At 43.8% G+C, this 27046-nt stretch overlaps 1 protein-coding gene across 1 annotated transcript in view; it reads left to right on the top strand.

Annotated features, from left to right (window-relative positions):
- CAMTA1 (calmodulin binding transcription activator 1) overlaps positions 1 to 27046 on the top strand; it is a 376374-nt gene that overhangs the window by 87586 nt on the left and 261742 nt on the right. The window contains exon 4 of the mRNA XM_050714866.1: positions 15635 to 15702. Within this exon, the coding sequence (XP_050570823.1) occupies positions 15635 to 15702 (68 nt within the window). The remainder of the gene's footprint in view (positions 1 to 15634; positions 15703 to 27046) is intronic.

Raw genomic sequence — 27046 nt, 5'->3', positions numbered from 1 at the left:
AATTCTTCCAATTTAGATAGAAAATAAAAAGTTAAACTTAGTGCATTTGCTGATGATGTGGTACTTAAACCTGAATAAAGTAGGGAAAAAGATTAATTTAATAACACGGACACTGCCTGAAGTATTACTTCAGTTACTGCTCGTGCAACTTAATTTAACTTTGCTGTTGTACTGAAAAAGCCAAAAGAGCTAAATATTCTCAATTTGTCTTTCTTGGTTGAAGAAGATGATAAAAATTCGAGGTACTGACTAAAAGATGCTTAATCACATAGCCCAAATCCATTAGCGGGGAAAGAATTTGAGAGAGGTGGAGGGGAAAGGAAGCTCACTGCTCGCTGGATTGAGTGCGGCATTGGGGTCTTTCCTGTGAAGATCCCTTGCGTTTCTCCCTGTGAGACAGCTGGGTCGGCTCAGGGCTTGCTTGCTGCAGTACTGAGCACCAAGATCTGATGCTTGCTGGCTACTCCTTGGGGAGGAGTGTGGGGTTCCAGCCCCAAAACCTCCTCACTAGGTTTTGGCCCAGGCACCCCCGAGGGCTGTCAGGGGTTCGGGTGTACCCCAGCCCTTCGTTGGCCCCGAGTTCACTGGAGTGAGCAGTGCCCTGAAGGACGTCTCACTGACGTGCCACCATCTCACGAAATGTGCAGTGGTCAGATCCTGAGCTTGCCATTAAACCGCTTCGTGCTTATTCTGGCAGTCAGGTGGGGCCAAACGTGGTTGTTTAGCCGCTCTTCCAGGCTACTGAAGAGGAATCTGGTTTGCAGTACTAAGATGAATAGTGACAGCAAGTGGACAATCCCCACGTTCCTTTAAATCACAGGGCTTAGTCCAAGGTCACTTAGAATAATAATAATAATAAAATAATCATGTAATGATCTGTGGGTGTTTTCCAGTAACTGGAGATTGAGCATTATTTAATATCACTCTGTTTTTCTGACTATCCCTTAATTTAAGACTTAAATTGAAGATAAAATCTATCTTAATCCTATTAGGCATTGACTGATTCAAGGTCTGATTTTGCTAATACTTGTGACTAACTGTGCTTCTGAGACAAGTGACTCAGGACAACCATTGCTAACGTATTTGTGCAGAATTGTATTCATACTATCGTGAAGACCCATTATATATTTAAGCTTGCTGTTACCAGTGTGCACGTGCATCTGGCAGGTAAAATTGCTGAGCGAATCTCGTTCAACCCAGTGACTTTTAACCACAACTTACTTGAGTGGTGCTTTTCCTCCTTTTCATGTTTTGTAGAGAAAATTCCTATTTTATTCCAGTTTCTTCATTCCAGGCCTGGCCTTGAACATTAAGCATTTAAGTTGTCCACTTGCTATTTAAATGTTTAAGAGGGAGTGAGGGGGGCTAATCACTTCGTGGTCTGACCATGCTGCCCTAAAAGAAAATGCCTGTCCACTTAGTTTAATTCCGAGCCGAGCCCTACAAACCTGCACAGCTCAATCAGTGTTCTCCTTGTAGTGATAAACATCTCCAGCAATTTCTCAATTTAAAATTTTAATGAAAAGTACAGCAGATAAGGCTGTGTGTTGGAAAAGGGTCTATGAAAATGGTCTAAACTGGATTGTGTAAACCCGTGATTGCTGTAAACTGTCCACGCTTTTCAAACAAGGGCCTGTCACGGCTGCATCCTGCAGCATGTGTGGGGCAGCCCACCCTTGCCCAGGCGGGACGGCGGGAGTGGCGAGGAGGACCCCGTGGTGCCGACCGGGTCCATCCTGCCGGGGCTTGCATGGGAAAGCTGGTGCTGGCCGGGGCGTTGAGTTTGAAGATCCATTCCTGTCCCATGGGGAATATTCCTCATGCACTTCTGTTGTAGCAGCGGTGGAGAGACTGCAAGCATTTAGCAGCAGTGCTCTGGAAACATGCAGGCATACCTGAAAGTGCTGCATGGGCATGCCGTGGGGCACCTTTAGCTGAACGCATCACGTTCTGCATTTCCATGCAGTCCCTCTGGCAGTGTTTCGATGTAGGCGTAGAACCTGTTGCGGCTGGGCTGTGGAGTGGATGAGGGCCTGTTTTTGTGCACTCCTGTCTCTTCCCATGAGTTTTCCTTGGGGATATGTCTGCCCATGTTTGAAGCTGTTTTTGTTGTGCTAAGGCTGCCAGTTGTTTCACTGTTATATGTCTGTGTAAGAGTTAAACTCAGCTGCTCAAATGTTAACTTGATGCACACTAATTCCGGCAGCATATTGAGTACTTGCTGCCATGACATTATTGTGAAACTTCTTCACAGTCAGATGACTTTATCAGCTAATCAGAGCTCAGGATTTCTAAATGTCATCTTATAATGTCTAATTAAGGTTGCAGTTTGAAGACATCATGTACTTTAATTGAAAACTGTAAGAGTAATCTATTCAATTTTTTTGTTAAATTAATAGTATGGACCTTTAACAGATGGTTAGTAAGACATTGTTATTAATGAAAACATCCTACTGTTTGAAATCCATCCACTTGCCGTCTCATGTAACTGGAAGAAATAAGGCATACATCTCCCAAACCAAATGCATTTTCCACTACATGGCTTTATTCTTATACTGTGCCAATTAGCAGTCCCAGTGCTGTGATTACACCTCTCCTGCAAGATTTAAACTTTTCAGTGGCTGGGGATGTATTTTCTGTTGGGCAAAGCTTAGCGAATGAATTGGCAGCAGCTAACAGACTGCAGGTCATCTCGCATGTCCCTCGTAAAACAAGGGAAAACAATAAGAACCCTGGGCCAAAAATACTTTTTTAATCCATTAGGGGAACCAGCCAGCTGGTCTGGCTTCAACGATGCCATGGTGTTTGCTGGCCCGCAAAGCAGCACCGCTGCCTCTCGAGAGCAGGCGCTGTCAGCCGGGGCACGCTGCCTGGTCCCCGCGGAGCTGCACTCGCCGTGCCGTGCTCGCCGGGCTGGGCCTTGCCAACCAGCCCGCTGTTCCTCCCGCTGGCTTTCTTTCCTTCCCTCTATTGCTTCCCTGCATCCCTGGGGACGTGTGGCAGCAGCAGAGACTCAGGAAAGCCAGCGTATTTATCACTCTCTCCTATGTGGAGGCTCTAAAATGGCTTCTGAAAAATAAATCTCCTTTAAGATCCTCTCAAAGCAGGGTTCGGCTTACTGCCCCAGGAATAAGGAAAAGGCTCCTCTTTCCGTGGGGACCTGTGGCTGCCGTGGAGGCAGCAGTGTCCTGCACCCACCGCTCCCCGGTGTCGTCCCTCCTGCCAGGAGCCGCGCTGCCCGATCGGCCGCCGGCTGGAGGCCCTGCGGTGAGGGGAGCGCTCCGGGCGCTCCGCAGGAGGACGCTCAGCCGAGGCCCAGCGGCACCGGGAGGCCGCTCGGGTGGAGCAGCCTGGAGGCCAAGCAGTGCCCCAGCGTGCCAGGCTTCGGAGGAGGCCCTGCGCCTCTGCGAGGGGCACGAGGGCAGAGGCCGGACACGCTGGTGGGCACTGATCAGCGCTCCCAGAGGAGGAATTTGCATCCACTCCGAGGAGATGGTGTTTGTGAGCCAGGAGGAGGAAGGGACTTCGTTAGAAATCAAATCTTTTTCCACTCAAGGGGTTTGAGGAAACGGAGGCTAGAACAAGTTTTTCTTTACACAGGGGATGAAGACAAGTAGTGGGGGGTTGGCAGGCAGCAGCCCAGCCTGTTCTGCCTTCCCGTTCCAGGGATGGGAGTATGTCTCAGCACAGCAGTGACTGTAAATGTTTCAATTAGTTAGCTTCAGATATCGATAATAAAATCTAGCTTCTATCTAATTAGATAGAACATTAGTTGGTGTACCCTTACTCAATTAGAAAAATACATTTTAAATGAAGTTTTAATTTATTTTTGTCTTTAATTTAGTCACAATGGAAAAGGCAATTTAGTAATGTGAAAGCTTTCTTTCAGGTACTTTGAGTTAGAAATCAAGCGAGGTAATGTTGCACCACCACATTTCTTTCCCCTTTGTTTTAAGGGGCAATTAAAGCAAGTCCTGCACAAGTATGATTGCTGCTATGGAACTGAATGGCACCCAAAATCTTTGACATTCTAGCTCTTGTAATCAAGTATCTTGTGAGCAGGATAGAAAGGAAGGGCAGAAGAGCAGGGCCACTGCACTCCTCCTCCATTTGCTTATAAAACGCAGGGCTTGAAAGAGTAATTGCTTGGCAGCTGCGCTGTGTAAGTAACACAGCGTCAACGTTGGTGCATGGTTTGGGGGCTTGTTGCTGCTGGCTGGGGTCTCAAATCCATCTCCTTTAGCACTCCGTCCTCCCCTCTGTTCTCTGCCATTGGCTAGAAGTTGCTTTGCAAAGCAAACATCCCTTACTCCTAAACATCACCACTTCTGATTTGGCTGGACTTTTGAGGGAAGAAAAAAGCATCTTGGATCTCACCGCAGAGGGCAGGAGGCCTAAGCCCCTAGGAGACCTCCACAGGCTAGCCAGCGCTGAAGGCTGTGGCTCGCAGCATGCGCTGTCCACAAAGAGGAAAGGCTCGCTGAGCTAGAACAGCTGCTACCAGATTTTTGAAAGGCTTAGTCCCCCACTTTCCAAATGTGGCTTCTGCGATTTCAGTCTGCTGCAGGATGAAGAGGAATGACCCAGTGCACTTATGATTTGTTGTGGTGGAGACACCAACATAACTAGGCGTCTCCATGCAACTCAATGCACTGGTTTATGTGATAAAATTGTTTGTTTCACTTCGTTTTTCAGTTTTGTAATGAAACACCTCTTTATCAATGATCTAGCTTAATAAACGGAGTATAAAGTTTTACTGGAATTTTTTGGAAGATAATTCATGGCATGCTTTCTAAAACCAAAACCATGCACCTCTTGTCTGACAACATAGCTTGCTATGTCTTGACAAAATGCAATACCATGGAAGCTTTATTGTGTCTACTTCCGACTTATATTGCTAATGCAGTAAAATTACATTGATACTTAGTTTTATTCCCATTTTCAACTTTGGAGACCATGGATCAAAATTGCTGCTTTAGAAAATCATAACTGGGTAACACTTCCAGACACACACACACAGACACACAAGAAAAGAAGGAGAGCACTAATGTCAAGAGGAAATAAAACATTTTGTTTTAAAAGTTTTCTGTTGTTGATAGATATTTGTCAAACTAATGCCAACTTGACTTGTATTTCTCTGCTCTTTAATCAAAAGCTTTATTTGCTTTTCTCCTGCTTCTAATCTCTCTTACCAAGCAAAATTCTTTTCTAGACATTATTTCTATTTTAGGCAAAACAACTGGATAAATGAAATTGTGTTGTGTTTTTTGTTCTATTGATGCTGAACAAGATAGTAACAGCCTGCTCTGTGTGGCTTTCAGATCAGTTTGTATTTGTAATATTCAGAATATTAATGGCTTTGACAATGGGGACTGCTAGAAAATGAAAACTGCTTGATCCCAGCTGAGAAGATGCTACATAATCATCATGAATTTGTATTTTCATTTCAGAGTGGAAGGACAATAAAGAAGCTATGAGCTGGAATTTGTCTCTGTAGCAGTGAGGACATAGAGATTTCCTAAGAGAATAAATGTGCTTGCTTAAGAGATCTCAACTTTATTAGCTCTGTGGTATAAATTCAGAGATGTATACAAGCTCGCATACTTTCTCTTAAAACATGCATATATTTCAGTTTTATTAATTTGGATGTGTATAATTCATACAGAGTAATAACTTGAAATTCAGATATTGTTTTTAAACTCATTATTTATTATTTTGAGACAAAATAGATGACCTAAGCTAACTGGACAACTACTGGGGAATGGTATTTTGGTTCCAATCTCTTCTTTTCTTTTCAGAGGCCTGGTGGGAACTGATAATACACTTAAAGGTGCAAAGATATAAACCGGGGGAGGTCAAGCCAGGGGGAAAGAGCTTGCATTCAAATTGCGTCAGATTCCCTGCAGGTAGAGCCTCTGCGACAGAGTTGGTTGATGCTACTTTTCAGAGCTGAGAAAGCTGCGTCTGTGCTTCTGTGTTGAATTCTGCAAGTCAGGGCTGCAATAGCAGCTGTAGGAGGAGGGATGATGCGGATAATCTGGAGAGCAGGACGTTGGTCACCTTAACCTGGGCCCTCTGGCAATGCACAGCTGCTGCATCCGTAACGGACCAGAGGACTTGTTTGTCAAAAGCAGGATTTGTTTGTACCACTGCCTCTATATGGACTGGAGCCAGCTTTTCAGATGAATGATGCTGAAACCTTTTCTCCATTTCAGTTTTGGCTGGTGTCTGATGCCAGGCTTGGTATCAGCCACGCACCAGGGAGCCACTCGCAGTCCCACGCTCCAGGGCAGTGCGGGGGCTCTGCCGCCCGCCCGTCTTCCTCACGGTGCTCTGAGGAGACCCCCTGGCACAGGGGCCTGGTGTCTGCAGGTTTCCACTTGGTTTTGCTGGGCTAAACGCTGGCGCGCTGGGCTGCAATGCCGAACTTCAGCACTGGCTAAGCAGGTGCAAACCACTGGTTGTCACTCAGAGCCTTTGTTCTTACACAGTTCTCCTCTCTTCCGCTGCCTCTTGGGTCCATGTCAGAGCTTTCCCTGATGCTACCTGAACAACTTTGTCCCCAACACAGTGTTTCCTTCTGTCTTTTTCTCTCTCAAACACTTCCTCAAGCAAGTGGAGCCTGGACTCAGAGTGCATCAACAACAATTAGCTCAAGCAAAGGAGTGCCTGCACATGGTATTTTGGGTGTGGCCAGAAGCAGAGCCCTACAGGATTATTGCCTGCTGGCTCTGTCGGGTGATGCCTGCCTCTGCATTTGCAGCCCGGCTGTCTCTGAAGGTGGCAGGCTCAAGCTCATGTCCTTATTAGTGCATAAAGCCAGGCTGACACGAGCCTTAGTTCACACCTTGCAGAAACGCTGGTTGTTCATGCCAAAGGTGTCCCTTGGAGATGTCCAGACAGTGCTGTGCACAGCCCGCAGCTGTACTGCCCTGTGCTGCAGCTCTCCTGCACGGTGCTGAGCGGCAGCCTGCAGGCTGGGTGGGATGCTTCGTCTAACAGCATCAGTGGGAGGCCAGAGTACAGCTCATCCTGATGCTCGCGCAGTCCCAGGGAATAGTGTTTTCTTGCATCTCCTTCAAGCTGATGTTCAGGTTTAGGCTGCCTACTGTCAGGTGAAGGTATTTGTTGCAAATCTCAGAGTGTTTTATAGCTCTTTATTTTTTCTTCTGAACAAGGTCTTTGTTTTGCTGCAAATCCTTCAGCTCAGAGCAGAATAAAGTCTGCAGCTTTTCTGCAAGCATGATGAGTAATGGGCTTCTCTTGAAACCGTTATGTTGGATCCCTGCCCATCAGTCCATTCTCTGCTAAATGTCCTATTTAGTTCCCATTCGTAAAGACAAGCACAGATTTTGCAGAAGTTGCTAGGGCTTAGGTTTAATTATTAGATTTTAACATGCATGATTTTCAAGATACCGTGTGCAATAAGACTAGCTAATCTAAACATGAGATTGTCTTGGATCAAGACGGTTCATGTGATAAGGAGGGGGGAGGTTCCTCAGGAGTATGTTGTCATTCCCCATTTTTGCCTTAAAAGGGAATTGAGGTTTTCTCATTGTCTTCTCTGGTGGTTGTTCCTGTTCAGGAAGTCTATCTGGAGGATGAGCTGTGGTGCCCAGGCTAGGCATAGCTGTGGCAGCTGCACCTTCTCAGTTCTTCAGAGCTGGATCCTGGCATGGCAGTGATGCATGGCTGCCATATGACACTCCAGAGTGAGGGCTGCTTGCCAAGCGTCCAGCTTTTGTCCTTCTCCTGTGAGGTATTTCTGGAGGTTAAGATAGTACTTTGTAGCCCAGGGTCACAGGCGCCTGTGCTTAATGTCTTACTAATCAATGGCACAAGGGTAAACATGGGCAGAACGGCTTCTGTGGAGCTAGTCACTATTCTCTTTGATGCCTTGATAAGCCCTGGGGAAGTTAAGGAGAACAGGAGCTAAGCATCATGGAGTATGGAAGATGTTTTTCCCTTTCTTTTTTAACTTTCACAACCTTGTTAAGCATCGCCGCTGCCATTTCACAGCGCACTTCAATGGTTCAGTCATTTGTCTTTTAGTGTAGTTGCAGGTAGTAGGTATAAAATCAATGGCACTGACACACAAATGAACACTGTGCATGACGGGTAAGGAGTTTATCCACCGGTTGGCAGGGTATACTGTCAAGCCTCTGCTACGCAATGTGAGTTGTAGGGGTTTTCTAGACTCAAGGCACATAGTCAATACCCAGCTGCAAAGCCTGGTTTGACCAGTTTGCAGGTGCAAACAAAAAGCAACACTTGAGAGCAAAGAGAAGGCCTGCAGAACACTTTGCAAAATTACAGCTCCCCTTGACAGGCAACATTCATCGTTATCAAACACATTTTCTTGTGCAGAAAATCACCAAGATGAATTTTTGTGTACAGGGACCTTGTACAGGACAAAACCCACGATGGATGTTGTGAGGACATGCACAGGTGCCGTGGAGCTGCAAGGAGGCTGTCCTGATGCCTGACGTGGATACAGGAATGCACCTCCTGTCCTCTGAGACTGGGCAACACAGTTTCCAACACTTGTGCTTGAGAAACCTTCAGTACAGCATTTTGCAGCACCGGGACAGCCCCTCATGTTCCGCTCTGTGCCCCCATGAGAGTGGGGCGAGCCCAAGGGTCCTGCAAGTGCTGCAGGATGCTTCCATTCAGTGGTAGCCCCCATATGAGGTGCATCCAAATGCTTGCTGGTGTTGTTAGTAAACATGGAAAGTAACCATCTAATACAAAGCATAAGGATTTGACTTCTAAAAAAAATTATTTTATATGAGCCCTCAGATATCTCATGAGGCCTGTTGGTACCGAGTACGAGTGCAGCACACCATCACGAATGATCTTCAGAGGTTTTGTCCCAGCTGCTCCACACCTGATGCTGACAGCCTGCAGTGCGGTGGCTCGCTGTCCTCGGAGGCACCTCCTGTTTTCTCGGTAGCTGGGACGTGGGAGGTTAGATCAGGTCATCTGGTCTACTGCAGCTCTGGACTGCTATTTGCTGTGTTAAAATATTTAAACAGCCAAGAAGCTGCAGTCACGTAGCTGTGGTTGGAAAGCGCAGTTCTAGTTCTGCTGCCACCACTGCCTTTTAGTCTGGGCCTTGTGCACTGTACCTTGAAATTATAACGTGATCAGTTAATTACATTGTTCAGTTTACACTAGGCTTACTAGTGTGACATCTGCACAAGACTGCTGTGGTAACGCCGGAGAAAGAGCAATGGGAAATTCTTCAGTGTCAGTCACCTAGAGACGTTATAGCCTAAGTATATTCCGCCTAATGCTGTTAGCTTTGCTATACAACTTGCAGCTCTTTGATGCATTCAAGCTAATAATTCTAACAAATGTAGAAATGCAAAATAAAAATAAATGTTCATTTATATAAATTGCTTTTGGTCTAAGCAACAAGGAATAAATTAAACCTCTGAATTATATGCCCAAATTTAGGATAAAACATAGCTTGTGTGATTTTAACATTAAATTATCTAATTGCTTTATGGGATGTTTCCATTAACTGATCAAATTAAGCCTTTTTTTCCTCACCAGTGCATTATAAACTGCGAACATACAGCTCAGTCCTGCAAGCTTGCATTTAAGTGAAAAAGCTGCCTTCTTAGTGTTCCCACGAAATTAGCAGACATGGTTAGAAATAGAGCTAGATTTGCATGATTGGGACTGGAGGTTTCAGTATTTCAGCGTTTCTCAGCACTGCAGCCACGTAGGAGCCTGGCGCCTTCGGTACCTCGGGCCGAAGGGAGCGAGTGCCCTGGTGACTGCGCCGCCTAATGTCTGTTGCCCAAAGTAAAGTAAGATATTTTTTAGACTCTAAAGCCTCATTATTCTGAGAAACATGAGTCTTTGCACTTACTGACCATTGAAACTCATCTGCAAGGCTTTTTGACTCCAAAAATAAGCGGCCCAGTATCCGTCATGCTTGCTCAGTTTGCTTGCTGCTGTTAATTTTATTCCCAAAGTGGTAATTGCTGCTGCATGAGGAGGGGCGTCGCAGCGGGATGTCCGCCGTGCCCTCACCCGGAGCCACAGCTGTGTGGCTGCCTGGCTTGGTTCTAAGTTTCCTTGGGGAATTTCGGTGGGGCTTTAGGAAGAGCCCTGTTTGTGCTGTGAGGAGATTAAAGATGACGACGACCCATGCTGGGGCTGCAGTCATCCTGTGGTCTTCGAGGGACTCACCAGCACGACCAGGCCAAGGCATGGGCTGTGGACAGGACAGTCGTGGGGAGAAAGTGAACAATTGGGTATTTATGCAGACTTGGGTGTCCTTTTTTTTTTTTTCGCTGACTTGATAATTAAATGGTAAAGATGAGGAGACAGAGTTGGATTTTCAAAGCCTGGATCTTTCTCTTCTGACCTTGCTAGTGACATGCTGCCTTTTGTTTGTAATCTTGGGCAAGAAGCAACTGAGAAATGATTTGATAGGAGACAAAAGCAAACAATAGGCTTGTTTGAAAGATACGATGAATGGGATTTAATTGAATTTTTTGTGAAGACATTGATTTGACCCTGTAGGACATATAGAGTGAATCATTAGGGGAATTAACACACATTAAAATGCAGGGTTTTTTTAATCAGAGGGCTTTTATTGTGCATATAGTTTTGTTTTTAATTATTTAATGACTTTGTGCCTTATAGTGACAAATCTATTTGTTCCCCCTTTTTTAAAGGAAAAATGCTGTTAGTGCCATAAAGGGGTATATGGACAGAGCTGATGAGTACTGAATCTTCATTAATGGCCCTGCTTGTGCTGCAAAGCTAAGCACAAACAGCCACATGCTTTCAAAAAGCATCTCTTTCAAGCTGTTGGTAAAGTATCAGTGTTAGTTTGACCACTTTCTTCTGGGCCTTTCAGGCTTTTTTTCCTAATCCGTGTATAGCAAAAATTCTGTAGAATTTATTTATTGCAAAAACCTATATTGAATAGGGTATTTCAGAATAAGATTTCCAAACTTGGGCTGGTCACTGTGGGTTTTGACAAAGGATTTTCAGAGTACCGACTACTCTCAGCTGAAGCTCCTTCCTTCCATGGTGTTTGTGGCTTTAAGACTTCCGAAAAATCATGTCCTGGTATTTTGTCTCTGCAGGGCAATAAGTTAGCTCCGCTCACTTCATGCCTCTCACAGAAAACTATTCTTTTTGTCTGGCTTTTTTTCATGAGCGTTCTCTCCAAGTATCACTCAGCATCACTGAGTCATCTGTTTCTTGCAGTTCTGCTACAGTTTGAGGTGGTAGACAAGATATTATTTTCCCAGATTCTTGTTATTTATGTAGTGACAGAAGTTGGCACATAGGTGTCAAACTGTAAATATGAATTTCTGCTTGTTTCTTCTCTACATAGCGTGGAGTAGTTTGACTGGAATAACTTTCAGCCATTTTAGCAGAAGCTCTCCTGAAATGCAATATTTTGTTTTTGTGTATCTTGTTTCGGTTCCCTTTGCAGCTGTGAAAATATCAACTGTATTGGAGTTGAAAGTGCAGTTCTCAGTATGGTGGGCTGCCCCAAAGTCCTGGTGAAGGACGTGGCACCCTGACTGTTCCACACAGGGTGATGGGGTTGCAGATGGGCACATGCAGGTTAAGAAGAAGACATGGGATCCACTTGGGGCTAGGATCCAGAGGGTTGTGTGTGACTTGGACAGAGCTGCAGAAGGGTGCATCTGAGCAGCAGTGCAGGAGCGCAGGAGGGCAGTGCCTGATGGAAGGAAGAAGGTGGCTCTTGTGACTTCTGGGGAGGTCGGGGTGAGTTCTTTGTGGGGTTTGGTGAAGGGGTGTCTGCGGAAGTGCTTGTGGCAGTATTTCCTGCCATTTAAATGCATCTTGCTTTGCTTCCCCCATTTGTGTGTGACCCCTTATAATTCTGAATACAGAGGGCACGGAAGGCAACATGGAGAATGTTCTTTTTGCTGTACGTGTTAATTTATACCACTGCTGTGAGCTAGATATTCCGTGTTATCCAAGGTATTTCCTCTGCAGGAGGGAAATCAGGCTGTAATGTATCATTAAGCAGAAAGCCTCTGGGAACTCCTATCCTAGTTGATGTGAATCCCTCTTTTATCCTGTTAGAAGAATTGAATTATACATTTTGAATTGTTTAAAGATCTAGCTCTGGGTCTGATTGGAGCTATTGTTTTTCATATTATCACAGTAGGGGTAAAAGCTCCCAGAACATCTCAGTAAGCATCACTCCACATGTATGTACATATATGTTTCTGCGGGTCAATCGTGCTTACAGCAGCAATTCTTAAAAAAATTACTGCAAATGCATTGTCTTCAGTCTATTAGGAAATGGCAGACTGGAAGAAGCAGATGCATTTTCTGCAGCATAGCTGAGGCAGACCTTCCATTGCAAAGCCAACTTTGTGTTTGCCATTTCTGTTGTTGGAATAGAACAAGTTGCAGTGAGAAATACAGTTTTCAAAGAAGGAAATTTTCTTGATGATGCATTTAATGAAATAGCCTCCAAATGCTTCTTACCGTGTTCTGCTCTGGGAACTTGGTGACCAAGTCCAGCACGCCCTGGATATTTTAAGGAAGTGCTTTTTTGCTAAAATGCATGACGATGCTTTTCTTCCGTATTTATTGGCTACCTGAAGAAAAAAAAAAGCACACTTATCAAAAGCACTAACTGCCCGTATATCTCCTGCACATGTTACACTTATGTGACCATTTTTCTTTATCTCTGACTGCTTGTGTTAGTCTGAGTGGGATGATCATGCGGACTTTAAATCTACTTATTCTTTTGTCTGCTGAAATTTGCTGAGCAAGTCCAGGTCAGCAGAGTGGAGATGAGGGAAAACAAATGTTCTGTCTCTAAACAGTAGCATTTCATAGCTGCAGTTCATTCCTTCAGTGACAGTTTGGGGATGAAGACTTCAAATATGTGGTACAAAGGCCAGCTGGAAAGAAAAAAGTAAACAAGTCTTAGGGTGAGACTTAGATTCTTTAGCCTGAAATATTTTTGGTTTTCTGTGCTGACAGTAAGTTTATTCAGCCACAGTCCAGGTTTGATTATCATGAGAGTTACAAATTATTTCATTCTCTTTATGGCAAATCAATTTTAGTAGGAATAGGCACGATCCTGTGCTAATTTGAGAACTGCTCAACCTGCCTATTTTTGCAGGATTTTGAGGGTGAATCAGTCTAATCCATCTCTGTGTTAAAGGGATTTGTTTCTCTAAATGCCTGCTTATACAGACCATCTGCCACAGGCTTCCGTGAGACTTCTGCATTAGAAAAGATATATAGATAGCTCCATCTTAGTCATCAGGTGTTGGTAGCTCCACAGCATCTTTAAAGCTCGTCTCCGCTTTAAGATACGGGATGACGCAGATTGTAATGTAGCTCATCAAGGACATAATGTGGGATTGGTTAACAATAAAATTGCACACCACAGCAAATTCTGTGCAACTATTGTACTAGCTTAAAAAAAAAAAAAAGGCAGATCTCGCTTTGTATTTTTGAAGAATGTTGGTTGCAGGTTTGTGTGTGCTATTTACATGTAAAATCAATGGTTGACTCCTACAACTCGCACCCTGTGTGTCAAAGCCTTGAGGCAATGCTCTATCAGCAGCTCTCACAAGAAGCAGTGGGCTAGGTCTCTTCAGAGCCCATGGACTTTGGGAGCTAGACCCTTTCAGCCATACATGATCCGAGCTTTAGGACTTGTATTCAATTCACTTACAGCTCCTGCAAAAATGCAGTGTTTGGCACGCACTTGGGGGACATCGTGAGTGCAGGTGTTGTGCCAGCCACCGGCATCTTGCTGTAGGGGGGAGGGTTGTGCTGGGTTATTTTGATATTGAATTTTAAATGGCAATTAGTCGGAAATTAATAAGGGGTGTTTTCAGAGCTATGCTACTGTTCTTCCTCCTCATTCACACAGAAGTGGTGCTGCTCTGATAATCTGCTTCTACAGTAATTGTTTAAAAATGTAGACCAGTACTTGTTTGTAAAATGAGGAGTGCGGTGGATTCTGGGAGAATTTATTTGCAGTGTAAACATGTTGGTTAGGAGTCATTAATATGACATTCACACAACTCTAATAAAGTACATAACACGGAGATCTGGCACCACTGAAATACCCGGAGGACATTAAGTATGAGTCTTAAAACCAAGAGTATTGGAAACAAGATATTTTTACGTCTCGTTTGGGAGTAATATAATTGCATTTTGTGGCTCTAGCAGATGCTTGGGCCAGCTGGTTGGAGAGCATTGTGGATTTTTTTAGCTTTGGTACTATACAGATAAAACCCTTATATAGAACTCTTATTTAAAACAAAACAACAACAACAAAAAAACAACAAACAAACAAAACCTCATGGTTGAAAACCCATTTCTTGCATGTATGCTACCTTCCTGATTGCACAGCCTGTGGATGCTTCTATTACAGGAGCTCTGGTGACTAAATGACAAATGCTTTTTGAGTCTGATCGGGGGCAGCTGAGCGGTGAAGCCAGCTCTGCCGGCTTTCTGTGTAGCTGTTGCTATTCCAGGTCTCTGAGAGGGGAACTCTGTGCTTGGCTGGGAGTCGGTTTTTGGACGGGAGCAATCGAAGTGCTACATGTTGGTGAGCACACCTTCCTGCGGCCCACTGCACGTTTCCAGCGGCCCAGGGGCCTGAGGCAGCCGCCACTCTGGGACCAGTGCCGTGTGAGGCCTGGAGGCCGGGCCTTGCAGAAGGCTCTGTCATGGGCTCCTGCAGCCTGGCCAGCGTGAGGAGATTACTGCCCGCTCCTGCTTGCGCCACTCGGATGGGCGGTTTGGGGCAGTGGGCGGCTGGGTGGGGCTGCCGGGGGTCCGCGCGGCCTGGCTGGGGCCCTGGCAGCTCCACCACCGGCGGTACGCGGCCACCCAGAGCGTCCCGGGCTTCCTGTGGGCGAACGGGTGTGTCGGGAGGTAACAGGCTGTGCCATTCCTGCGAGCAGCCGCAGTGACTTAGGTTGGTGGCACCCACTGGCTTTTTATGGCAATGATTAATAATTCAGTAATCCTAGCTGCAGTAATGTTGTTCTGTTTATAAATATCTGGCTTAGCTCAAAGTGTCCCTGTTTTCGCTGTCTTCCCTTTGCCTCCTGATGCAAGGCCGGGCTCTCGGGAGCACTGAGGGCCAGTTCTGGTGGTACCCGAGTCCTGCCTGTGTTAGAAAATGTTGTTGATTTTCCTCGTTTGTATCTTTTGTTAGTATTTAAGATTGGGTTTGGTGGTGTAGATATGCAAATTGACAAGGCAAACCACTGTAGCCTCAGCCTCTGGTCTGGGTCTGCATTTTTAGGGTGGTGCAACTGATCCAAAGTGGGAAAAAGGAAAGAGTTTGCGTTTAGTCATAAAATTGTTCTACAACTTCATTATTTCATGATCCTGGTTCACAGAAGGAAATACCTTGTCCTTGCTGTAAGTTGCAGAACTTTTAATGCAAAAGTATAGGGAAACCTACAAATAAGTCTTCAAAAACTAACTTAAGTTGCAGACCTATAACTGGGCTTGTGGAGATGGTGGTTCCTTACTGGAGGTGAAGATATTTAGAAGGATTCTGTGTTTTAAAAATAAATAAATAAAGTTTCCAAAACAGCCATGCAAATAACTTTTTTTTTCTACATTTCTTTTTCAGGAAATTGCAGCTTATTTAATAACATTTGAAAAGCATGAAGAATGGCTAACAACTTCCCCTAAAACAAGGTAAGATTGCTAATAATTCAGCCTGTGAAAATGTACATTGACTTATTTCCACTGATTACTTGACTTGCTAATCAATTCATTGGCCACAAAGTAAAAACTCCCGGTCATGCTTGATGGCTTGTGACACCAAAGTCTCATTAATTGACTTAATGAGCATTTTATTGAATGAAATCAGATTGATTAAAAATAGAACAGCTGCAATCTTGACAGGTTAAAGTTTTAACCTGATTGTTCAACATTTAATTGTATCCCCTCAGATGAACAGATTTAAAAGACTCTGAGTGAGGTTGTAGGCTATTTATCTTGACAATACTCCCTGCAGCCTCGAACTTTAAATAAATAAAAAAGCACAAAGCCTTCCCTTGTGCTTCGCCTGTTTAAAATGCATTCTCTGGGATTGTTTGCATTTTTGGTGTTTTTCTTGTTGGGGTTAAGTGTTTGACGGTGAGGAGATCCCAAAAAGCCAAATTAACAGACATGTTTGCACTTTATTATTCAGTAAATGTCATGTAGTCTTCTCACTGCCATAAACGTTTAACTTCTCCAGCCCCGTGGGGTCTGATACATTAAGTTTAGACTACAGATGTTTTCCTGGCATTTCTGCTGTGTTAAGACTCACAAAGTTTCAGTGCATGTCAGTAACAGAAAAAATGTTGCTTGCTTTCCATTGTTGCTTTTTTTTTTTCTTTTTTTTTTTTTTCCTTTCTTTTCTCCTTATTCCAAATCCACCTCTTTCTTGTTGAAAATGGCAGGTTTATTGGCAGGAGCAGTTTAGCTTGGGTGGCCCCTGCATGTGGAACGTCTGTGTTGTGCAGCTGAAGGAGATGCATGGTGCATTTCCATGCCTGACTCTGAGGAGCTTTGCACAAATTAAGCTTTGCAGTTCAGCCATGGCTGGGTCTAGAATAGCAGACTACTGCTCGTGCTCCCTTATCACCAAATTAAATAGGACTCATTATTTTTTCCATTTTTTTTTCTGTGTTTTTTCTGGTCTTGTTAAGTAATGCTTTTGCTTATCATTGTCAAAATGTGTCTGTAACACCTGGAAGGAAAGAAATTTGAAACATTTTGTCTTCTGAAATGGTTCTCCAAGACCCAAAGCTGCTGTAGTGGTAGACCTGTAAATGGATCTTTCCTGCTGATGACAGCAGTGAGTCTCATTTTCTTTTTGTCTTTGGAGTGTGTAAATGCTTGGTTTCACTCCACTTCTTGGCTGCAGTATAACGGGTAATATGATAATATTAGAAAAGGTTATTTTCTGGCCTGGTTGGTAATCCAAGTTTCAGAAATAACACAAAATAATTCTTGCTGAACCTTTGCCAGACAAGCCTATTAAGTGGTCAGAAAGCATATTAAATAGTTGGGATACACATGGCATCATTAAAGATAAGAGATTATAAATGTGTTTGTAGTAGTGTTTTATGACTTTAAGAGTTTGGTTTGCTAAAGGCAACGCATGAAAATAGTTCTCCTATTAATATTACAATACCTTCCTCCTGCATGTTTACACTTGAAAGAAGTAACGTCCCAGGAGAAGGAAAGTTGTGATGGCTGCTCAAGGACCTTCTGAAATTGTTGAGTTAGTTTTGATTTTTTTAAATTTTCTTTTATTATTATAATTAATTGGAGTACTTAAATGCTGAGTTCATACAATCAGGGCTCTTGGTATTAAAGAATTAATGACATCGATCCTGCGCTGAACTGGAACATTCTCTGTTCTTGTTTGCTGCTGTGGGTGCTGCTAATTTCATTTCAGAAAATTAATAAAAATGAATTGCACCACTGACACTTATAGAGTTTCTTAATACAATGATATATAGTATGATTTGAGGAATAAGTATTAGATGAATTGCTGCAGCTGACTCTAAGAGAACTGTTGGACTTAACACTTGAGGACCAGGTTGCTGCCTGCGCGGCTGTGTGCACAGGAGAGCACTGGGCAGGCACGTGCTTTGGGGATGTGCTATAGGACTTCCTTGGCCAGGAACAGTTATGTTAGGTGGAAAGAGAGATGAAAGTTGCCAAGTTACCGTTCTGTGCACAAAAAAATGTACTTGTCTGTTGGATGTCTGCCCATTTAAAAAAATATCTTTCAACCTTTGTTTTAAGAGTATAACCTGATATTATTTAGGATTCTTGTAAATGTGGATAATTGCAATCTCATGCTTGGTTGCATATCCTAGAATTTGGATATTGCAGAACAAGATATGTGGACGTTGAATAGGATAGGGTTTCATTGTGATCCAGTAAAGGAGCCCTCACTGGGCTGGTTCAATGTGGTGGGACCTGCCAGGCAGCAAGTTTTGAAATTTCTGATTACTGAATTAATACATAGGCTGGTAAAAGAGGGAAGAGTGTGTTCTGAGCCACACCTGCATGCCTGCAATTGCTGAATGTCTTGATCTTTCTCACAGGGAAGCTTCAGTGTTTCAAATGCAGTACCAGTCAGATACTGTTTTGGTCATGGATGGAGGAGGACCCTTCTTATAATGCCATTGTGTTGACATTTAAGGAGCTACAAGAAAACTTTAACGGTCTTTAATACTGCTTTTTTATGAAACTTCTTGCTGAATGACTCTAGTTGATAAAACATGCTAATAAGTATACTGAAATATTATTAAAACTGTCTTTCGAGCTCTCCATTTTATCAACATAAATTAACAGTATCTCTCACAACACATCGACCTTGATGTTTCCTTGTAATGGTGTTTGGTTACTTGATAATTTGCCAGATGATCTGCAATGGGTATTCCAGTCATCAGTGTGAATTGGTGGAGCTTTTTTGCTAATGCAGCAATACTGAAATTTCTGCCATTTCCAAGTTTAAATGCAAATCATTAAAATAAATAAATAAATAAGTAGATTGATATTTATATATCAAGTAAAATTTAATCATTATTTTCATTGGAATTTCAATGACAAAGCTGACTCTCTTAGTCTAGGAAGTTCTGTTACATGAAGATACCTTGCTTATTTACTTCTAAGTATCTCCTATAGTTTAGAAGTTTGTTTTACATTTTAGAGTATTTTAAAAATATTTGTACTATCTAATGTATTTTCACCTGTATTTCACAAGTAAGGCACAGACAACTAAAGATTTAGCAATGGCCATAAGCTGCAAGGTTAGTATTTCAACTGGGAATGGCGTTTGGGTGTTTCAGCCTTATACACAATGCTCAGAAATGGTGAGCTTCTAGTGCTCTGAAAAATAAGTTTCATGTAGTCTTGAGTATTCGGTTATCAGATATTAAGAGTGAAGTCGTATTTTTTCCTCCAACTGATGGTTATTATTGTCCTGATTCCTGTGCTTGCCTCTTCCAGCACTGCATTTAGAATTTGTACTGCGTGACCCATCTCTGGATCAGCCATGTTGTACCCCATAGCAGGAGCTGAGGCGCATTGTTTGCGGTTTGGCCATGCCCTGGGATGTGCGGTGTGTCCAGACCCCGTTAGGTACCTCCAGATCTCTGCGGGGACAATTGCCATCAAGCGGGTGGTGCTCGGGTGGGCATGGGTGCGTGAGTAACAGCGGGTCCAGCGATACCATTAAAATACAACATTTTAGTGGTCATCTGGTGGGGTCCAGCACATATTGCTGAAATGTGACTGTAACAGAGAAAGCTGGAGATAAAATATGTGCTTAAAACAAGGCCAAAACAGATTTTTGGAAAACTGAAACGTTCAGTCACTTGCTGGGGTGCGTTTCCGTGCGTCCTGCCGCCTGCTTTGCCACCTCGTTGGGGGTGGGAGCGGACTTAGATGTCGGCAGGCAGAGGGTAAGCGAAAAACTTCTGCTGTGCTGCTCGCAAAGCCTGGAAGATAGATGTTTCTCGGGAAGTGTTTCAAGAAGCTGACACTGCGATAAGCTATCATTTGTACTAATATGTGAAGTGGCTGGGGAAATTCCCAGATGCAGATTTTCAGCCCTGAAAGAAACCAAATGCCATTTTTAGGCAGTGAGACTTGGCAATGATTAAAATTTCTAGAACTAAAAAAAGTTCAGTTGCAGTATACTCATACAAATCAATAGCAATTTGCATATACTGTCAGTATCTATTTGTGGTAATTTAGTCGTACTTCTGCTACCTACTGGGTTATTTTTAGCATTTTAATTTCTCTCTCCTGGCTTAAGGAAAACAAGCGTTGCTTTTCATTTAATAGACAAGGACAGTAGGCTGTACAGCGTTTCCTACTGATAAATTCTGACCTAATAAATCACAAAGTTGTCAGGATCCAGTTCATCACAACAGCAACAAAAGAGGCTGACCTCCATTTGCAGCGTCTGGCTAGGAATGGGAAGGGTTTGTCTCACCCATTAGTGCTCTTTGTTTGCTGAGAGGGGCGAGGGCTGTGCTGTCATCTGCCAGCACCTCAAGGTCACCGAGCTGGTTGGAGCAGCGAGGCACTGAGCAAAACTCCGTGGCACGTGTGGGTTCAGAGGTGCGCTTGAGCCCCGTGTTACCGCTTGGAATCCTTCTCAGGGGATGACTCCATGGATGAGAACATGCTGGTGCTGAAGGAGGATAAAACGTGTGGGACTGGAGTAGGAGCGGCGCCTTTGTTTTTGGAGGAAACACAAACAAGATGAAAACCAGACAAGATGTGTGCTATGATTTGAGCCCAAGGGAAAATGCGTGGGAAAGAGCTCGTTGCGGCTGCAGAATAAGGCCCGGCAGAAGCTGGCATTGAAGGGGAAAGGGCAGAGGGAGAGTGGAAACAGCACTGGGCACCAGTTTAGGTGACACTGAGAGGTGGCCCCAAGCCTGAGCTCATGAAGGACCGAAATCCCGCTCCTGCCTTTACAGGCGCTCTAGGCTGGAGAGCGGGAGGCCTGTACTGTGCAAGGTGGTTGTGTGCTGGGCGAAGGACGAGGTCAGGGAGGAAAGGTCTGGTATTTCTGATTTTATGGGAAATTGCAGATGATAACTCCCATGCTCTGTGGTAAGCCACGACTTCAGGGAAGCTGCGCCCCGCTCAAGTCCCAGTGACATTCCAAGCAGAGCAAGACCCAGAAAAATCAGGAACCCAACTTTCTTTTGTCACTCCTGTAGTGTCTCGGGAAAGGACTGCTCTGCCACTTAGTCACCTCAGCTTTAGCTGACGCTGGTCGCTAAAACAGGAGATGCAGATTACATTAGACTGGTTAGAAATCACTTTTGCTGACTGAAATGCACTCAAAACAATAATTGTTTTCCTCTATTATTTTTAGTGATTTTTGCTGGCCACGGAGTTTTGAAATTTCCTTTGAAATCCAATTTTTTATGTTAAATATGGGCTTGTACCTAGGCTGAAGTGGAAGGGACCCATCCACAATGAGATTTAGAGGGAGCATGGCAGGATAATGTAATAAAATAACTGCTTCAGCAAGAATGCCTGAAGGGATGTACAAGTGAAAAGCAATGCAGCCACTGCCCGGCGTGCAGTACGGCAGCAGCAGAGGCTTGCTGCCATGCCGGATCCTCGTGGCACTCAGGTAAGGGTGGGCACAAACCAGCTGGTGGCCTGCAGCAGGGGAGTTGCTGGGGGCAGGATCAGCCCTGCTCCCCTTGAGGGGCAGCACGCGGGGTGTCCGCTGGTGCTGCCGGGCCTCCCCCTGCCCCGTGTCCTGCAGCGCGCCCTGTCCCTTGCTCGTCCGTGTTCCAGGTCAGGGAGCTGCTTCTGGGAGCTCCTCAGCTACGGCTTTGGTACTGGGCTTAAAAACAACAAAAAGTTTATAACGTGTTTCCAAAGTCTCAGAGGAGTTGTGGAGCTTGGGCAACTTGGTGAGAAATGTGGTTTATGAACCCGTTAGCTCTCACTGCCAGACCGTACCCGTGTTTCAGCTTCTGGTTGTGTTTTCCTGGTCATATCCCTACGTTTGACAGAGGCTGTATTCCTCTGCTTGCCCATATCCAGTGCTGTGCTTTGTGTTTGTGTGCACATGCGTATTATGGGGAGCAGGAGGTTGTTCAGGGTTTAAACATGGTTTAGTGAGAGTCCTGTTGGACTATATGATCTATTTTATATATATATATATGTACATACGTATATATGTACATACATATATCATAATTACATTATATCTGCAATAGCCATTTTAATCAGAAATTGCCAGGAGCTTCTAAAGATAAGTTAGAATTTTGCAGTATATTAATTTTGTATTAAATAATTAATAATAAAGTTAATTGAATTATTCAATTTTCAGGTAAAAAAATAGGGTAATAAATATTCATAACTTATTTTATTAAGGGAATTTCCATTTCCTATGTCATTAAAGTGAGATTAACTAAGGTTGGTTTTAAATGAAGATTGAAAACAATTGTGCTTTAGAATTAATTTACTGTTAGGTCATTACCTTGCAAGCCAGCTCTCCAGTGTGCTTTGTGCTGAAGCCATTGTGCTGTATTGGGTATTTGTTGTAGTTTTCTCAGTGAAATTACTCAGTTATTTATAAAGGGGGGGAGCATGTTTTGTATATATTTTTTGATGTATGTTTATTATAAAAATCTCAAAACTCAAGAAATATTTAAAATATCTGGGATCCACAACCCCTTACACAAAATAGCTGCCACTGTTCCTCCCAGGTATTAACTGCATAGTTCTCAACTTGGTTGCTTTCACTGCCTGCAACTGCAGCATTTTGAAGGAGGCATGAGGTCCGGGGCTGCACAGATGCATAAGGGATTTACCCTTTTAAACTCAACCTAGTTGGCTGCTAGTTCACATCAAGAGTGTAGCTATAATTCTCCCTGGTATTTCAACTCGGTAATAAGAGACAGTAGCATTCGTAGCAATTTAGTACCTATTTTTGATAGCTCTTGATTGAGCTGTTGAAGAAAAGCCCTGGAATTTCCTGATATTGAAACTTGATGCAGTTAGTAAGAAGCTCCAAAAGTAGTTTTCAAGATTTTCATTTCTGCTCAGACCTGAAGAAGTGCCATGCTGGCGTATTTTTTGCTGCAGAACGGGGTTTCTGCGACATTATGCGTGAGAAACCTTGAGAACCTGCTGCCACCAGGTTGTTTTGGGACTTCTGAAACGAAAGGTGGCTCATGAGGCTTAAGGCTGCGCAGCAAGGTGAAGCACGTGTTAGCTGGAGGCTGTGAAAAGACAACAGCACAGAATTTGTGATTGATTCCAGAGGATCCGCTGATCTCCAGTTCTGGTGAGCACAAATAAAAATACTCAAGAGCTCATTTTAGATGTCTAAGGCATGCTTTAAGGGTCCTCAGTTTCTCATGCAGCTCGTACATAGAACTAGCAACCATACCCATGCATGATGCTGAAATTCTGGGTTTTCAGCTTATGTTGTTGGAAATTCTGTTTACATGTTTGGGGTCTCATATGACCTATTTTTCCTCCATCAAAGGAAATGTGTGAGCTGTCAGCTTTTTCTAGCTTGGGATGCTGCTTGACATAATCCCTGCTAAATATGGCACATCGCTTTTTACACTTTAAAGATTTCATGACTCTCAACTCATAATGCTCTCAGTATTTCCTACTCTTTTTTTCTTTTCTTTTCTTTTTTTCTTTTTTCCTCCCTGAAGAGGATAAACCGTATGGGGATGGTTTTACTAGGCATTGATTCATACAGGTTTTTAGCCCCTGTGGTCCCAGGGAGTTGAGAAGCCAATAATTAATTTTTTCAACAGCCCATTCCTTTTGTTTTAAAAGGACCTAATAGCAGAATTGTTGGTACCGTCAGGATGCCTGGCCCAGATCTGTTCATTGTCTTCAAGTATTTCGTTCACATGAAATTATTCAGCCAGGACAGCAGGTTAAAGCTGGTGCTACTGGAGAGCTTGTTACGCTTAATATTTAACCAGCAACGCAGGAGAGTGGCATCACTGTGAAGGACAATGCTGGCAGACTTAGAAGTAAGGTGAGATATTCATGTACGCTCTAAGGACAGGATTCAATTGTCGTGGATGCTGAAGGTGGCCTCCTTCCACCTCTTATCTCTCTGCAGTGGTCAGGCTCCTACTCCGCCGCATTTCAAAGCTGCTTGCTCTGCAGTGGTGCCCTGGGCCTGTCTATCCCTGCGCGGGGGCATCTCCTCCCCTCCCCGCTGCCCCTCTTCACGTGGGGATCAGGAGGGAGTTCTGCGGCATTGCCCCTCCTGCTGTAGAGAGAGAGAACCCTAAAAAATGTAGAATCATCAGAAAAAGCAATTATCTGATAATATAGTGATTAAATTATTCAGCAAACTACTGTCTTTCTTTAGCCAGGCTTGGTATGCTTTTCCCATCGATAGATGAGGTCCACAAAAACATGTAGCGTTACTTTTGGGACAAAACTGGCATTTGGAATTTGTCCAGGCCCTGATTATTTCTAGATCAAATATGATGGGGAGCAGGAGGTTGTTCAGGGTTTCAAAGGCTGCTCGGTACGAGTGAGTTCTCCTGTTGGATAGTGAGATCTGGGCTTAATGGACTATGAGCTGAATGAGATAGTAGCTGCTTTTGTCCCGCTCAGAGTGAAAGAAAGATTAAAAATGCAGTAAAAGGTGCGTTGTCTTGTGCTGCTAGTGGCCAGAACCAGACTATCTGATATTTTATGTACTTTGTGCTTCAAGGTTGAAGGGTATCAAGAAGTAGAGAGGGTTTAATTGCCATTATGGTACTACTTCGGAGATACCCTTGTCTATGTAATGTGTAAAGACTGCAGAAGGGCCAAGGAAGCTGATATTTGTACTGTTTTTAAAAAGTAACAAAATCTATGTCACATTTTAAATGGTTTACAACTTAATTTATATTCTGGTATGGTAATGAAGAAGCATCCTTTGTCCAGGAGGTGAGATATGCAAAAATAACCTTTAAGTTGCTTGTAATTAACCTTTAATGATATTCTCTCACTTTTCCAATACATTCTCTGCATCAGAAACAACATACAGAAAGTGTCTGAGACTGCTTGTTGCATCTTAATGGCCTGCGAATACCAGCTGATTAAAAATAACCTATTTATTGGGTTATTTATGGACAAAGAATTTTTCCTCCAGGAAACCTGGCACTGAAATTTAAATGCTGGACTGAAGCCAAGCACCTTGGTTATCCATAGCCTCCCGAGTTTAGTCAGCAGAGATCAGGACGGACACACAAGGTGCAACGGAAAGGCATGCAGTATGTCGAGAATGTGGATACTTCCCTTTCAGATAGGGACAGCATTAATAGTATAATATTAATCATAAATACACCATGATTTAAATTGCACTCTGGCATATTTAGTAAGTGCATGCTAAAAAATCGTGAATTGGGAGCAGGATTTTTCAGCACTATGTATGTGAAGAACAGCCAGAGAACTTGATTGAGGGGAGCTGTGCATAATGGAGGACCTGCTATTCACACTTGAAGAATACAAATTGATTTGTGTAACAAACTGTGTTTGTCAGAAGATGAGGAGCTGACTACAGAGGCTGATTTTTGTGCTGAATGAGAGTGCTTGTACGTAATGAGTAGGCTTTTATCTTCATGTGGAACAAAGAATAATTTGCTAACCTGGTAGCTGGTGTGTTTGACAGATACACATGCTGTTCATATGCACGCTGCTATGCTTGTGATGTCCTTAGTGGATTCTTCTAAAGAGGTTATGGTCATGTGTCCTGGTTTCAGGTAGGACAGAGTTAATTTTCCTCCTAGTAGCTGGCAGGGTGCTATGTTTTGGATTAGGATGAGAAGAGCGCTGATAACATGCCGATGTTTTAATTGTTGTAGAGCAATGCTTACACCAAGCCAAGGACTTTTCAGCTTCTCGCTCTGTCCTGCTAGCGAGCAGGCTGGGGGTGCAGCAGGAGCTGGGAGGGGACAGACCCAGGACAGCTGACCCAAACTGGCCAAAGGGGTATTCCATACCATCTGACGTCATGCTGAACAATATATAGGGGTGGCTAGCCGGGGTGGGGGGGCCGGCTGCTCGGGGATAGGCTGGGCATCGGTCAACGGGTGGTGAGCAATTGCATTGTGCATCACTTTGTACACATTATTACTATTATTATTATTATTATTATTATTATTATTATTGTTATTGTTATTATTTTCCCTGTCTTAATAAACTGTCCTTATCTCAACTCACAGGCTTCACTTTCCCGTTTCTCTCCCCCATCCCGGAGAGGGAGGGGGGAGGGTGAGCGAACGGCTGTGTGGTGTTTGGCTGCCAGCCGGGCTAAACCACAACATCATGGTGGATATTTACAGAATTGTGTAATTATTTCTTTTTTTCCTCCCAGAAGGTCCTGTCCCTTGAGCTAGGAGTTCTTACTTCCGATCTACTGTACCTGAACAGCAAGAGGCTTTCTTTTTTTCTGGTCGTGAGGCACTAGCTTTAGCTTCTGGTTGTTTTCTTTTCTTCCTCTTCTCTTTGAGGTTTTTGAACAACGTATTTTTATAGTTGATATGATCTGGTGCAGTTGTGGGATGTTTTTCGCCGCTGTTGCCAGAGATGCAACAGGAAAGGTGAAATCTTTTGCCCAGTAGGCATTTGAGTCACTGTTCTTGGCACTGAAGCCAAAGAGGATGCCAGGAGCACTAAGATGATCCATGATGAGGCTGAGACCTATGAATATCATTAAAATTGAGACTACCTTTAGGTATATTATTGCTGGGTGTGGAGGAATGGATACACTGCATCAACCTTTATTGTTCATTGTGGGAGACTGTGACAACACTCAGTCATCGCAGGTAGTGGAGGGGTGAAGCAGATTTTAGGTGCCGCATGTAGATTTGCCTTCAGGGAGACTCACTGGGTCACATTGGCTTCAACATTAAACATCTGAGCTGAGCCCTCAGTGAGGTCCACGAGTATCTGGAGCGGTTCTGAGGACATGACCAAACCTGCCCTTTTTGTACAGCCAGAAGAGAGGGCAAGGAGGCATTTCCAAAGTGTCCTCAATATGGAGAGAGGTGGAAGCTCACAAGTGTATTCTGAATGGGTATCTTCTATCCTCTATCTCTTTTTGCTGTTTGCAGCTCTCATTTCATTAAGATGTCTCCTTTTCCCTTTCTTGTGGGATTTCTCCAGGACTTCAGGTACATCCTGTTCCTCCTGCTGGGGAGATGAATGTTTTATGAAGAGCTTAGTAGTTGGTGGCAAGGTCTCTGCCACTCCCGGTCCATCCATGCAGATGAAAACCCTGTGTGTGTTTCTTCTGTGGGTTCCTGCTTTGTTCTGTACAAAAGTACAAGGATCCTGCAAACCTGCCACCAAAGTGTGCTCTGCAGGAGCTCGGAGTTCTGAGGGAAAGAACCACCAACGTGGGCTAAAGATCCATAGAAGTGGTTTACAAATGTCTGATGGGAATGTGGAGAGCTAAAACAAGTAAGGGTCACCTACTGTGCTTACCTATGGAGTCAATGCTTTTGCATCACTTCAT

The sequence above is a fragment of the Cygnus atratus genome, chromosome 21 (assembly GCF_013377495.2).
Source record: "Cygnus atratus isolate AKBS03 ecotype Queensland, Australia chromosome 21, CAtr_DNAZoo_HiC_assembly, whole genome shotgun sequence".
NCBI classification, from domain to species: Eukaryota; Metazoa; Chordata; class Aves; order Anseriformes; family Anatidae; genus Cygnus; species Cygnus atratus.
The sequence above is the reverse complement of the archived record's forward strand: the minus strand, read 5'-3'. Positions and strand labels throughout refer to the sequence as shown.